Below are 14,866 nucleotides of genomic sequence, written 5' to 3'. Positions count from 1 at the left end.
TTCCCACTCTCACTTAGTCTTATTTATACCCAGTATATTGAACATCACATGTATGAAGAGTACGTGATTAGTCTTTTGTTTCTGGTACCAGTTCAGGGTACTACAAAATAAAATTTTGGGAAGAATCTCTCTTGAAATCAAATCTGGGATATCCAGGACGGCAGTGAAACGCATTAACTACCACGGCAATTAAATAAATCACCAGAAAAAATATTTGTGCTACAAACAGGAAAAAAAACTTTATGTGCCCGATGTTACAAGACGAAAAAAAAATATTTGTGTTTTGAATTATTTTAGGTGAATACACATACTTATAAACAATATTTTGAGTGTGTCTAAATACTTTTTCACAAATCTGGATTATCTCCAATTACAAGAGTTAATTTTCATAATATTTTTCGACATCTCATCAAAGATGAAGAAGAATATGGAAGTCTGGAAGAAGAATATGGAATTGGTGAATGTTACACGTGTGTAAAGTAATCACTTAAACCAGCCTATGACGGTCGTTACCCCGTTAATGCCCACACTTCCATATTTTTCTTCATCTTTGATGAGATGTCAAAAAATAATATGACACATATGTACATATTGTTGTCGTACAGGAGAAAGTGACCAACTAACAAAACGTAAAATGTTCAGGAGGGCCATTTAAGTCACTTTTGGTTGGCAAAATAATAAACATCAATGCAGTTTTTCATTTTTAACAATTCAACATATTATACTTCCGAGTTTGAAATCACTTTGGGATTTTTTCAGGGCAATATTAAAGCTAGTAAGATATCAAATAGTCAACGATCACGTTTTTGTAAACAAATGCACTTGGTCACTTTCTCCTGTATGACTACGATATGTATACTCGTATAATGCTTATATTATATCAATTATTTTGATTGCAAAACGCAACTATCGAGTTTATTTTTGTCATTGAATTTCATCATACTTTACCATATAACATTTGAAATCATACGGTACAATAAGTAATTGGTTAAAATTAGATTTTTTTATTATTACTTACCACTTAACACCTGAACTTGGACAGTGACTGTGGAAGCGTTCAGAATAGAACACGCGTAGGCACCGCTGTCTTTCTGATCGGCATGTGAAAGTTTGAAGGTCGAACTGAAAATCAATTTCGCAATCTGAAAATCGTAAATCATTACCCAATTTACGGTACGTTGTAAATTTTATACCTGATTTGCCGTCATAAATCTAAATATTCCAAATATTCCAACTATTTTCACGATAAATTTAATTCTGTTGGGTTGGTCAAATTGAAAATTCTTGTCATTCAATGGAAATAATATTATTGATCAAATGGGCGAGTAAACTACTAGGCAGTGTGAAACAAAACGGAAATAATTTATATGGTAAATTTAATCTTTCTTTTGATTTCTACGGTGTACTTGGTACATTTTTACCGTACGCTATACAGCAAAAACTGTAATATCAATCGATGTTTTATTTTTTAATGTAAAATACTTATAAAAGTGGGGACTGACTGGAGCATTTCGTCGTAACGTAACATTCGCGGCGAGCGTCCGACTTCGGATGGAGAAATCGGAACTCTACTGACTATACGAATGCTCGCAACGCAACGTTATCACTAAATGACTTTTAAAACATTGGTTCTAAAATCTGATTTATAAAATCCACAATATTTAAACAAGAACTAAGTTCTAAACCTAATGAAAAAAAAATCGCGATTAATACTTTTTTGTTTCCAACTTTGCTAACGATAAATTTGAGTGACAGAAAAAAGTATATTTGAGACCCATATTTCTATGTACTGATTCTGTTTATTATTAAAAGTATTATAACACGTGTTAGATGGAATTGTATTTATTTGATTTTTTGGCATTTTTTTACGAATTATTTAAATCTTTGAGATTATTTTATACTTCTACTTTTAGAAGTATTTATTTATCATTACTACAATGAACAAATAATGAATTTGGTTTTATTTCAATTGACTCTAACTTCAAACATTTTGTTACATTAAGAAGCCTTTCCCTACCTTTTTTACAAAAGAGTATTTTAAATCATGATAGTAAAAAAAATTACATATTCAATAAATTAAAAATTCTTTTATTTTTTTAATGGATTTCCATGATGTTTACAAAAATATCTCAGCTCCATAAATTAATTAAACGTTTGCTTATTTTTAAATATGTTTTTTTGTGATTGTTGGTATTCAAGATTTTTCAAAGTTTTTGGAATTTTGGAATCAATTTACTGGGAATGATATTATTTAGGAAAAATGATGTTAATCACAAAATACTTATTAATTAGTTTTTTTTTAATTAAACAATTTTATTTGGAAAAAAATACAGCAATATCTGCGTCAGATGATATGTCAGAGAGACTTATTAAAATACAAAAAAATATTTCGGGTACTTATGGTCGGGAATTGATCCCTGGTAATTCGTCAGCAAGATACTTCTATTACTATTCCACTGATAACCTGAATAAATTAAAGACTTAATTTAGGGCGTGGAATTAAAATTAAGAACACCGAACATTTTCCACTTCAAATCTAACTTTAGCAAGTAATAGTTTGGAGTACATAAATTAAAGAAATTCTCAGTCCTTACCCGAACAATGGTTCGACTTAAATATCCCTCGAACAAAAGATCAAATCAGGCCTACCGTGGAGAATACCAAAACTAATTCACGTTCAACTCGCTTCCAACTTACCTCATATTCCTGGCCGTAACTTTCTCGGTTAAAAGTTTCCCATCTTTGTACCACGTGATTCCATAAACGTTATTGTTCGCGCTGGCCCCATCTACTTTGTCTTTCGGTAAACCGCTATTGTTCGTCAAGGCTTTGGTCACATTTTCAGATAGGACCGACTCCGAGGAGTTGCTCGTTGTCGTCTGGTTGTCGACGCTCGGGGGGTTGGCAGTCGTTGTCGGAAGAGTGAAGATGGGCTTGTTGAATACGGGAGAAGGGGTTGAAGTAGTGACGGAATTCAATGTCCCGGTGTAGGCTCTTGAGACCCGACAAGAAAGCTCTATGGAGCTGCCGGCTTTGTAGTATCGATCTCGGACTTCGTGGCCTTGCTCGTCAACTATTTTCAAAATAGGTGCTAGAGAAACAAGTTTAAAATGTATAAGCAAAATGGTATTTATATATTTGGCAAAGACTTTGTGGAATTTAAGGTTTTTTTTATTCAAAAATAAAACACTTGTATGAGACCACTTTTATGACTTACAAACAACCACAAAAATATGTCTTATCCATGTGTTATATTCATATATATTAGTAAAGATTTTTTATCAAACTTTTTTTATTTCAATGATAAATTTTCCGTTCCATTTAGTAATTTTGTCCTTTTATTCAAATTTTTCCTTTTCAATAAACCATAGCTTAAAATATCAAATGAAACTGATTTTTTTGTCCTTATTAACTTCAATTTGACAAAAATGATTTTCGGTCTAATTTTTTAGTATAAATATCAATTCGATCATATAATTCTAATTCACGATTTACTTTGAAACATTCATTCTTAAATTTATACAAAATTCTTACTTTCCTGAAATTTGTAATTCGTATTTTAGTGTTCATTTTTACATACTAAAAACGAAATACCTTATGATTTCAAAGGAAAAAAAATATTATTTTATATTACCTAAATCTGGCGTTATCTTTTATTTTAATTGTGTTTGTCATCTTGATTTTAATATGTATAAAATGTAAACTCGTCTTATTTTGTTACACCCTAAATATAAACGCTCGGCTACCGTTCTGGAGGTCTTGGGTTTGGTTCCCAGGAGGAGGTCAAATAAATATTAGAGATTTTTTCACTCTCATATTTTGTCAATATTATACCCTGGACTGGTACCTGAAGCGAAGGGCTGATCACATTTCCTTTATGTGTTAACGAACAAGATAACACTGCGTTTACATGATGCAGTACCCTATGCACTACTGGGTACGGATAAGGGTTGAAAAATATATATTTATATCTTTTATTGTTATATAGGTTCATATTTAACCTTCCCACGTTTTTTTTGTAATTTCTAAATATGTTAATAAATTTTGTTTCAAATACTCAACTTTGAATTCTACATATTTTATTTTATTTATTTAATTTGTTTATTTGTAACATATTAGTCAGAAAAAAAATAAGACAACAACGGTTCAGGTTTAAAGATATTTTCCTCTAGCCTGTATTTTAAATTAAATTTTGAACACGCCTCTCCACACCAGCAAAAATGCTGTTTTTGAACACATTTATAATATTAATAGCAACATGACCTTGTTCTTAATGCTACATTAACCTGCGCTCTCCGATTTGAATATTTCAGCAGTTAAAAAACTCAATTTAACTGAAGGTATGATATAGCCTTCCTGAATAACGTCCCTTTAAGTATTCAAGCCTCCAACCCATTGATGCTTGTCTCACAGATTCAAACATCTGTGGAGGTCCTCACCAAAAAGTTATATTTCCAATATTCTGTTTAGTAATAATAATTAAGTAATAAAACTCTTATCCGCACCCAATGGTGCATAGGGCACTACGTCATATAAACGCAGTGTAATCTTGATCTTTTACACATGAAGGAAAGGTGATCAGCCCTCCGCTTCAGTTACCAGTCCAGGGTAGTATTGAATAAATATTACAGTGAAAAAATCACTTCCATCTTTTTTACCCCCCTTGGGAATCGAACCCGGGACCTCCAAAATGGTAACCGAGCGTGCTGACCATTGCACTACGGAGGTGGACAAAAGTTATGCTCAATGTATTATATTGAAATCTTAATTAAAGTCGCGACAAAACGTGACCAATCTTGTGTTAAACTAATATGAAATCATCAAATCGTACCAAAACGTAACAATTTTACAAGCTAGAATTCCTGATTACTTTAAATAATTTCTAACGGAAATGTAACGTTTTGGTGAGGACCTACACATCTGTGAATAGCGCGCACATTGTACGTCACTAACCCCTTAAACTACTCTTAACCCTTACCTCTATCATGATGGAGTAATTGCCAAATATGTATAGGTATATTGTACCATACTGAATACAACGTTTGAGTAAAGTACCCCCAAAAGAAAAATTAAACGTTGAATTTCGAAGTTGTATTCATACTCGAAAACGGATTTTTCTTAACATTTTTTTGTTCAAAAGACCTATTTTTTGGCCATTGAAAAATTTCTATGATTTGAAGTCATTATGAACTTTTGACTGAAGTAAATATAAAATTTGAGTATTTTTAAAACCCTTATCCGCACCCAATGGTGCATAGGGCACTATATCATATAAAAGAAGTTATATTTTGATCGTCAACACATGGAGGAAAGGTGATCAGCCCTGTGCTTCAGGTGCCAGTCCGGGGTAATTTTAAAAAAATATAAGAGTGTTAAATCACCACTATTTATTCGCTCCCCCCCCCCTGGTAATCGAATCCGGGACATCCTGTATGGTAGCTAAACACGCTTACTATAACACTACGGAGGCGGACATCTGAGTTGATTAACTATTAAAAAAATTCTAAGACTTGAAATCGGTATGGACCAATTCAGCTTTCTTTACTGATGACTTTGGCAAACAAACAAAACAAAAAAAAACAACACAAACACAACTCTTGCAAAATAATTCACACTTGAATTATCAACTCAAAAACGTTTGCTTATTGTATTACTGACATCCAACAGAATTTCAATAGACAAAAATATTTTTTTTTTACAACTTGTAGCTTACCTAAGACAGTGACGTTCGTGATGAGTACTCTAGGGGGATGAGTCGAAACCTGACACATATACAGTCCAGCATCATCCCTCTGTACCGGGTTGATGCTGAGCCTCCAGTTATTAGGATACTGAAACTTAACCGCTATTCTTGAATCTCCACTGTAAGTTGTGGCCCCGACTGTCAAAAGGTGGACCTTGTCGGCAGTTTTGCGTAACCACATCACCTGTGAAGAAAAAATGTTTTAATTTAATTTTAGTACTATTATCATCACGCTGTTTCACTAGAAGGGTAGGCAGAAAGTATGAAAATCTACACTTGTCTATCCTGACATACACTTTCAGCTCATTGGTTATTTTATTATTAAAATATAACTTTGTTTCAAAATCGCTACAAATATTTTACTTTTTTTTTTATATATTTTAAAAGCATTGATAACTTTATGGTATGGTATATATAAAAAAGTGGTATTAAATAATGTAAACAATGGTTGATAAGAAGAGTATTTTATAATAACTTAATTATAATGTCTACTGGTTTTAAAGCTAACCGCTTTTGTTTCAAGACTGATTAAAACATATTAAGATTTTTATTCTTTATCAGTTTTGAAAAAGAAAAGGCAAGTTTTGAAACCGGTTGTTATAATGAAGTTAAAATTAAATTTCTTGAGTGTTTTTTGTTTTGGATTCTATTCGTAATTGTCATTTGGAGTTGGCGTATTCGCTACGCAATCCACAATACAAACAATATTTAAGAGTTTTAAATTATATATTTTAAAATATATTTTTAAATCATATTTTCGTATGGTGTACAGAGTGCGTAGAAGTCTTTGGTAAGGGAAGGGTAATTAATTATGAGTATTTCAATGTTTTTGTATTTAGTATATAAACCCTAAAGGTGACAAGGTTCTTGTCGAAGGCGTTTGGATAAAATGTACCAATAAAAAGTGGTTAAAAAATTGTTTAATTAAATAAGGTTTTTAAAATAAAATATTTAAAGTGAATTTAAAACAATGTTAAACTTACAGTGAATTTAAAACATTTATATTTCAATTGCGAAATGGAAAATCACAAAGTTATTGCTTCAAATGTTAATTACATTTTTTTCTGGCTACATCCTAACTTATCATCTTTGAAGACTGTTGATGTCAGCTCTTTTTGTCCTCCTTAACGTCACCTAAACCATGACTTTCAATCATATTTCTTTTTGCAGCATTCAAGATTTCTTTGATCTTCCTCTAGATGTTATTCGAAGAAGATTCACGGTGATGCTCCACAGAGTTAATGCCGAATCAATAAATAACAGAAAATCTTTTTAAATATATTTCTTAGTCGTGACATTTATAAATCCATTTTCTGATTTTCTAAAAGTACTTTTTACTTACTAAGTAGGTCATCAGCTTCTGACACGTTTAAGTTAACTAGTTTATTTGAATATGTATCTCATTTCAAAAGCAGAAATGTCGCAAAAGAAACGGAAGAATAAGTTGACATTTGAATTAAGTGGAAATAATTTACTAACTTTAAACACTAACAAGTTGAGAATTCGAAATTAATTATCTTCATCTCGAGAAAATGAAAATAAAAATGGACGTTAAAAATTCATTTTTAATGCGGAGAGATCGTTGAACTACAAAAATAAACAAGCAAGCGAAAAAAAGCTCTCAGAAAAGTTTATATAAACATTTCACACCCACGTTACACCTTTTTCTGAATAATAATCTCTTGATAATATTATCTAAAAGATTTCGTGTTACTTTTTTAACTATGTTCAAATATTTTACTTCGATACCAGAAAAGTAAATTAAACAAATCAAAACTATAAGAAAGCTTTACTTTACTTGTCGATAAACAACTTTTTTTGGATGTTTCAACACAAGAGCTAGAAAGTAGTTTTCCATACTTTAAGCCGTCAAAGTAAGTTGTGATAAAAATCGATAGCTTTTTTTTACTTAACGCCAAAAAATCTTATATATTGTAATATTTTAGGCTCAAATATTTTTTTAATATGTAATTTGATGTAATGTTGCTATATTTACTGTGACACATTCGTTAAAAAGTATTCGTTTGGAGACATTTAAACTCCGTAGAAAATTATCTCCAAAATATAAGATTTATCAAATCTTATGCATAATATTCTCAAAAATATAACATTTCCTTTTATCAAGGCAAAATTGTATAGTAGTTTATTAATTAGAATCATTAGTTTTAATTTAGCTTTTTACTAGCTGTATCCGTTAAGAGAAAGTCTGGTTAAATGGGCAAAGAAAGAAAATAGAAATCATACACAATTTGAAGTAATGAATGCTTGTGAAGAAATTAAATATACTCATAGTCTGTGAAACAACGATGCAAAACTGTATGTTTGATGAAAATGGCAGCATCATCTATTGAAATAAATATAAACACGGTCAATATTAGTAGAATGTGTCTGTGTCTGCACGTGACCTCACTAGCTAGCAACCGTGGCATTAATACTGACGAACATGCCCATATTCTTACAGACCTGATAGTTTAGAATGCTGTCATAAACAGAGTGACAATTTTTCAATCAGAGTGAATACATATCCATCCCTAAAGATGACAAGGCGCTTACCAAAACCGGCTTGTTAAACAACTGCACCAAAATAAAACAATTTCTAAAAACGTATTATGTTTTAATTTTATAAAGTTTATACAAGTTTATACAAAACATTCAAGAAAAAAATCAGAATAATTACATCAAAATATTTTTTTTCAGTGTCTGATGAAATTGCTTTTGTATCATTATTTTATGGTAAGTATGCCATATTAATTTTCCTTTATTATTTATTAAAAGTACTTACTTCTAACATAATATAAATAGCTTATTTATATAGGTACCTATTTAGTTCATAACTGTAACCAAAAGGATAGGAACGCTGACAGTTTAAGCTTTGTCAGCATCTCTCTACTCTGTCGATAACTGCTCGTTTGTAAGTATTTATTGGTCGATTGCAAAAGCGAATTCTACCATGAAATGAAAATTGAAATTTCAAGTGGGCGGGATTAAATTATTTTTGAGTTTGGCAAAAGTGGTCTGAAGAAAGAATTACTATCACCGATTCAACTCATTGAAGAAAAATGGTCGAATCATATTATATTAATGGCAGAACCAGCTGCCTTAGACATTACTTGAAATGTGAGGATAATTCCATAATATTTTTTTAACGTTTTTCTAACTAACAAAAAAAAGCTTCTGACAGCTATCATATTTAGTTAAATCGTATATATTTTTAGCGTTGTTAGGCATAATTATGTATGTCAAAGAGAGCAAAAATAATTTTAACACTGAAACCAGCCATGGACTGGTGTAAAAGTCTGTAAATAGCCAGGCATCTTCATCTCAATATAGCTCATCAATTTTGAGATATTAATAAAAATATACATAGTCTGTGTAAAATCTTTAAATTTTGTATAATGAGCAAAACAAAAATAATTTTATATTATTTTTTGACATCTCATCAAAGATGAAGAAGAATATGGAAGTCTGGACATTTACGGGGCTGACGACCGTTATAGGCTGGTTTAAGTGATCACTTTACACACGTGTAACATTCACCAATTCTACCCATTATTGACAACCACACTACTCAAATTCTTGGAAGTTCTATATATATGAACCAATTTAGAAATCTTGATCTTGAATCACTAGAACTTCACTAGAGACATCTATTGGTGAGATGTAAAGAAGCTTTTTACTAAGCAGAAACTCTTATATTAGTATGTGAGATCCGAATCCTGGATTATAATCACACACATGAGAAACGCCAGAAAGCCATTTTCATTTTTATTATTAAGCTTATAATTTGACCAGATAATTTATTTACAACATTTTGAGTGTGTCCAAATACTTGTTCACAAAATCTGGATTATCTCCAATTACAGCAGATATTTAAACCAGCCTATGACGGTCGTCAGCCCCGTAAATGCCCAGACCTCCATATTCTTCTTCATCTTTGATGAGATGTCAAAAAATAATATGAAAATAACCCCTGTAATTGGAGATAATCCAGATTTTGTGAACAAGTATTTGGACACACTCAAAATGTTGTAAAAATAATTTTCTTTTTAATTAACGGTTTCCTCCCTTTAAATTATTATAAAATATAAAAAAAAATCTATGCATACATTTTCTAAAAAATATAAATGGATGTTTAGTAAATGCCTTCATATTTCTGTTTTCTGTAAAAATCAAAAGTCTTATTCGTTTTACTAAAACAATATTTGATTGTTTACTAAACTTACATAAGTCAACACAGAGTTCATTTAACCTTGAAACTTAGTAAAAATAACATTATGATTTAGCTCAATTGAAGTGTATTTTATGTTTAGCTTAAATTTACATTAAGTTTACCCCAATCCAACCTTAAGTTAACCTCTAAGCAACCTCAAATTGACCCGTAATTAAATTTCAGTTTACCTTAATTAACAGTAAATTTCTTTGTTGTTACTGTTTTGTGGTACAGCGAGTATATTGCTTAATTGTCTTTGATAGAAGAATGCCACGACTTAGTACAAGAACAATAATATTTACTGATATTTATTGGTGAAAATTAATTTTAAATAAAATTATTTTCATTATTATATTTTTTTTAAAATAAAAATATGAGTGTTTTATAATACTTCTATTTCATACTACTTATGTGAGCCTACATGGCTCATTTTAAAATTTGGTAACAAATTATGGTAGAGTCGCGACTCTAGTTCGTGAGTTTCTGGATTCGAACCGACTAGTCGGTTCGAATCCAGAAACTCACGAAACCACCGCGACATTTACATGCAATCGACACTCATTGGATATTGACCTGTTCCATGTGTCTGAAGGAGTTTTCCAAAGCGGGATTCTTCAACACCTTTAGCATAAGTATTCTTGCTTATTTTCGATTTTTTTTAATGTACATATACGCTTAAAATTTTAAGTTTGTAATGTGTATGTTAATTATAAATAAATAAATTTAATTGAACTAACCGCGGGACCACAAACCGAAACTATTGTATATACTCGTACATATGTATATGTCCGGTTGATATTTTTCTATTTATTAACTTTACAGTTACATGTATATATATATATATATATATATATATATATATATATATATATATATATATATATATATATATATATATATATATATATATATACATATATATACATACATATATATATATATATATATATATATATATATATATATATATATATATATATATATATATATATATATATATATATATATATATATATATGTATATATTTGTTAAATTAAATCAAATTGTGTTTATTGTTTTTTTTTAATAACATTCATATAATTCCATTAATTGATTCGGCAGTCACTTTGTGGTAAAATCTATCCATTTTTAATTAATGTTTTACTTACTTACTTACTTACTTACTTACTTACTTACCAACTCTAAAATTTAGAATTAGCTTCACATACGGTGTTTGAAAATGATGCGGAATGCATCGAAACACGTGTCACAGTAGATTTTAAGAAATAGTGGTATTCATATAATTCATTTAATTTATTTTTTAGGAATCAAATGTCTTAATTTTTCTTTATATGTGTAGAAAGGTTATTAAAGTATGTATTTGTTTCCCTTATATCAAAGCTTGAACTGTATATAAATAATGAAACAATAGCTATATAACAAAATTTCCATAACACTACAAGCTTAATCTCTCAATAAAAGACTTTTGAAAAAATAAGGTCATTATGAATAACTCATTAGTATAATTAGTATAAGTATAAGCTTCATCAGTTTGATGGTGTTGGTAATGACCAAACTTGGTCACTGGCCAAATGAAATAAAAATCCACAAAGCTTTATAGTTTTTGTTTTTTTATTCAATGACTTTGAATTGAATTTTTATACATACCGTCTGATTGCAAAGCACTTCAACCCTAAAAGTAACTTTGAATTGAACTTTTATACATACCGTCTTATCGCGAAGCATTCCAACCCTACAGTTGAGTACAGCTTCGGAGGCCAGGTGAGTTCTGACCTGAAGTGCCGAAGCCCCATTGAGAGGCTCGTCGAAATATGGTCCCCAGTGGTGTTCGTGGTGATGTTTTGGCTGGTGGCGAAACGGGTGAAGATCTACACAAAAAATATAAATATGAATTAAATTCATTTTAGCAACGGACGACTAATACAGATTGGAATCGTCAAATAATTCATATTTAAAAAAAATGAGCTTGCATTTATTGATTTATCAACATAGTTGGAGAAGACTTTGGATATCTGGGCTAACAATGTATCATTGACAGGTTTAATTCACCATTTTATACACCATGTAAAATTTACCGTTGTACCCATGATTGACAACCATATTGCTTTTAGTTTTTTTAAGTTCTAGCTATGTATCAATTGTAAAGGTTTACTGCATATTACTTCCTGAGCGACATACTCGCATAAAGTGAAATTTAAAAGTTTTTTACAAAAATTTGGATTATGTTAGTAAATAACCGAACACTGTGAGTGGTTACATACATTTAAAAATTACTTACATTAAACAAAAAAAAACAGCGAACCACAAAGTAAATATTTTCAAACAAAAAAATAGTATGTTAACTCCTAAGTGAGAAAAAATTGTGATCAATAACTTGCGTATACTAAAAATAATGTAAACTTTTTATATTCATTGTCGATAATATTTGAAAACCTTATTTAACTTCCTTTTTTATTGGCTCCATTTTCTTTGTATATTAAAAAATATGTTATTATACATTTGATTTTAAAATTGAAACACGTGTCACAGTAGATTTTAAGAAATAGTGGTATATACTATGTAAAATTTTAGTTAAAAATGGAAAGTGACTGTCGAATCAATTAATTAAATTAAATAAGGCTGTTTATTTGTTCTATATTTAGAGTATAAAATCAATTTCTCAAAGTTCTGTATTTACTACAATGGTAAAGCATTACCAAACACTGAGTTGTTATATCGAGTCACGTACTATTTCATCTTTTTTAGAAACTGGTACATGTTCTCTCCAAACGTTGCTAAAAATTAAACAATGCGTTGCTTTTTCCAGATTTGCGTAATCCAGTATAAAGAATGATACTCTACAACCGCGATATCATCAAATTGATAGGAGCACCATTTCACATTTTTTTTACCAAATAAATACATCAATTTTTTTTTTTTTAATTACTTATGTTATAAATCTTAACAAACAATAACTGTGGCCACGCTAGTACCTGATTTAAAAGATATTTGAAAAATTATACACGCTTAGATTTTCATTGAAAGGAATACAAAAATCTCCGTCAAATAATGTTATATAAATTTCAAACCATTGAATTGGGTTTGACATGATAAATAATTAACAAATATTTTTCAATAGGCCATATTGAATGGTTAAAAATCGAGTGATTTATGACGCTTTAAGATCAAAAGTGGAGGCATGTTTGAAGAATAAATATTGGAAAATCTTTTTGAAAAATCTATGGGAAGTAAACAATGTATAAAGTTTTTCTACCCCTTATTATTACCATAAGGACTTCCGCCGGTCTCTTTTCTCCCATCGTTTCTGTTCTATATCATTCCTCTCAACCTCAGCATCTCAGTGAAGCCTTTATTTTATGTATGGACTAGACTCCTAAATCTTTCCCAATTTTCAAGAAGTGGTTTTCTCTTGCATATTTTTCTCCATCGCTCCGTATATTCTACTGTAGAATGCCAACAACAGGACGGAGGAAAAATAGAACGGAATGAATGATGTTCTGAGGAATTGGGGTTAAAACAAAGTGTCCGCCAAATCTGTTTATTCGTGGGACAATTTTATTCAGACAAATGCTGATACATTTGCTTCTGGCAAAATTATACCCTCACCTACCCTCTTCGACAAATTTATCTCGCCTTTTTCCTGTTTTCCAAAGCTTGTTGTTCTGAGCTCGGTCGATAAAAGAATTGTGGTTATATAGGCTTGTCTTATAAAATGTTTTCAATACCATAAAGGCTGTAAATATTTAACCAACAGGATATGGAGGTGAATTGGTACTTTTAGACACATGTAGCTTTTAAGAAATGCGTACCATAAAAGCTTAGGACGTAAAAGTTCACCGAGTACTAAATTAAAGGTGACTTAATGTGATCAAATTTTTGATGATTGATAGTGGTATCAAGTCAGTTGGACAGAATAACAAGATTCATTATCGCACCGCGAAATTTTTTAGCACCTTTAAAAACGCAATACAAATATGACTAAGTATTAAAACATTTTTTTTTATTTTAGGTATCAATACTTTTTTATTAAAATACAAGAACATGTACTAAAACATATATATAAATATTTCAAAATTTTTGTTTTTTACATTTTTCACTTGTTTTTTTTTGAAAACATGATTTTAATATTTTTTTTGGATTTCATAGTTATGAAGTTGATTTTGGATTATTATATTTCCTAATTAATTTGGATATGAGATTTGCTTGTTTTTGTACTTTTTAGTCTTTGATGTAAGAGTTTTTTATTCTAAAAATAAAAAGAAAAAATATTCCTTTTGAACATCTTATTAACATGTATTGTGTATGTTGTTAAATTATTAATCCCTTCTAATTTTACAGGTATAAGGGTCCCCCTAAAGCAAGTATAAAATATTGAATAAAGGTCTGAAAATACGGTTATTATTCCAATCCATCCCTTACTTTAAATGGATGAAGAGAATAAAGAATTTTCAGGAAAAGGCAGGTACTCGTAGAGGTATTTTATAATTTGATTGTTATGTAATAAATCATTTATTTTATAAGTAATACCTCTTTTCAATAAAAAAAACATGGAAATATCGATTTGTTTTTTCAGGTTTAAATAATTTTATAAGAAGTAATTTATCGAATCGCTTTGTACATAATGACTTACCTTTCGGTCAATGAAGTTAATAGTGTTTAACGGTATTTAAAAAATTATAAATGTATTTCAAAATAATAAATGCACATTCCAAGGTTAGCTTTGAAATTTCATTAACTTGTTGTTTTTCGCGTATTCGGTTTGATATTTTTGAATATTTAATTTTGAAGATGGATTACAAGCGAAGAAGTTTTTCAGTTTGGACTTTATTTTTTAAAGTTTGAAATGGGTTTCAATCAAAATAATATAAGAATGAAAAATTTGTCATATAGTTTACGAAAAGCAGTGCAAAAA

At 29.9% G+C, this 14,866-nt stretch overlaps 1 protein-coding gene across 1 annotated transcript in view; it reads right to left on the bottom strand.

The window, feature by feature from the left end:
• Positions 1-1,018: 1,018 nt before the first annotated feature.
• Positions 1,019-14,866, bottom strand: part of LOC148300010 (uncharacterized) — a gene marked incomplete at its 3' end in the record, with an annotated part of 89,037 nt that continues 75,189 nt past the window's right edge. The window contains exons 4-7 of the mRNA XM_088275392.1: positions 11,662-11,822; positions 5,714-5,927; positions 2,698-3,091; positions 1,019-1,122 (exon numbers count right to left, since the gene is read on the bottom strand). Of these exons, the coding sequence (XP_088131518.1) occupies positions 1,019-1,122; positions 2,698-3,091; positions 5,714-5,927; positions 11,662-11,822 (873 nt within the window). The remainder of the gene's footprint in view (positions 1,123-2,697; positions 3,092-5,713; positions 5,928-11,661; positions 11,823-14,866) is intronic.

This window comes from Brachycentrus maculatus, unplaced genomic scaffold (genome assembly GCF_059751285.1).
Source record: "Brachycentrus maculatus isolate JH-2025_06_01 unplaced genomic scaffold, ASM5975128v1 h1tg000853l, whole genome shotgun sequence".
NCBI lineage: Eukaryota > Metazoa > Arthropoda > Insecta > Trichoptera > Brachycentridae > Brachycentrus > Brachycentrus maculatus.
This window is presented reverse-complemented; position numbering and strand designations above follow the sequence as displayed.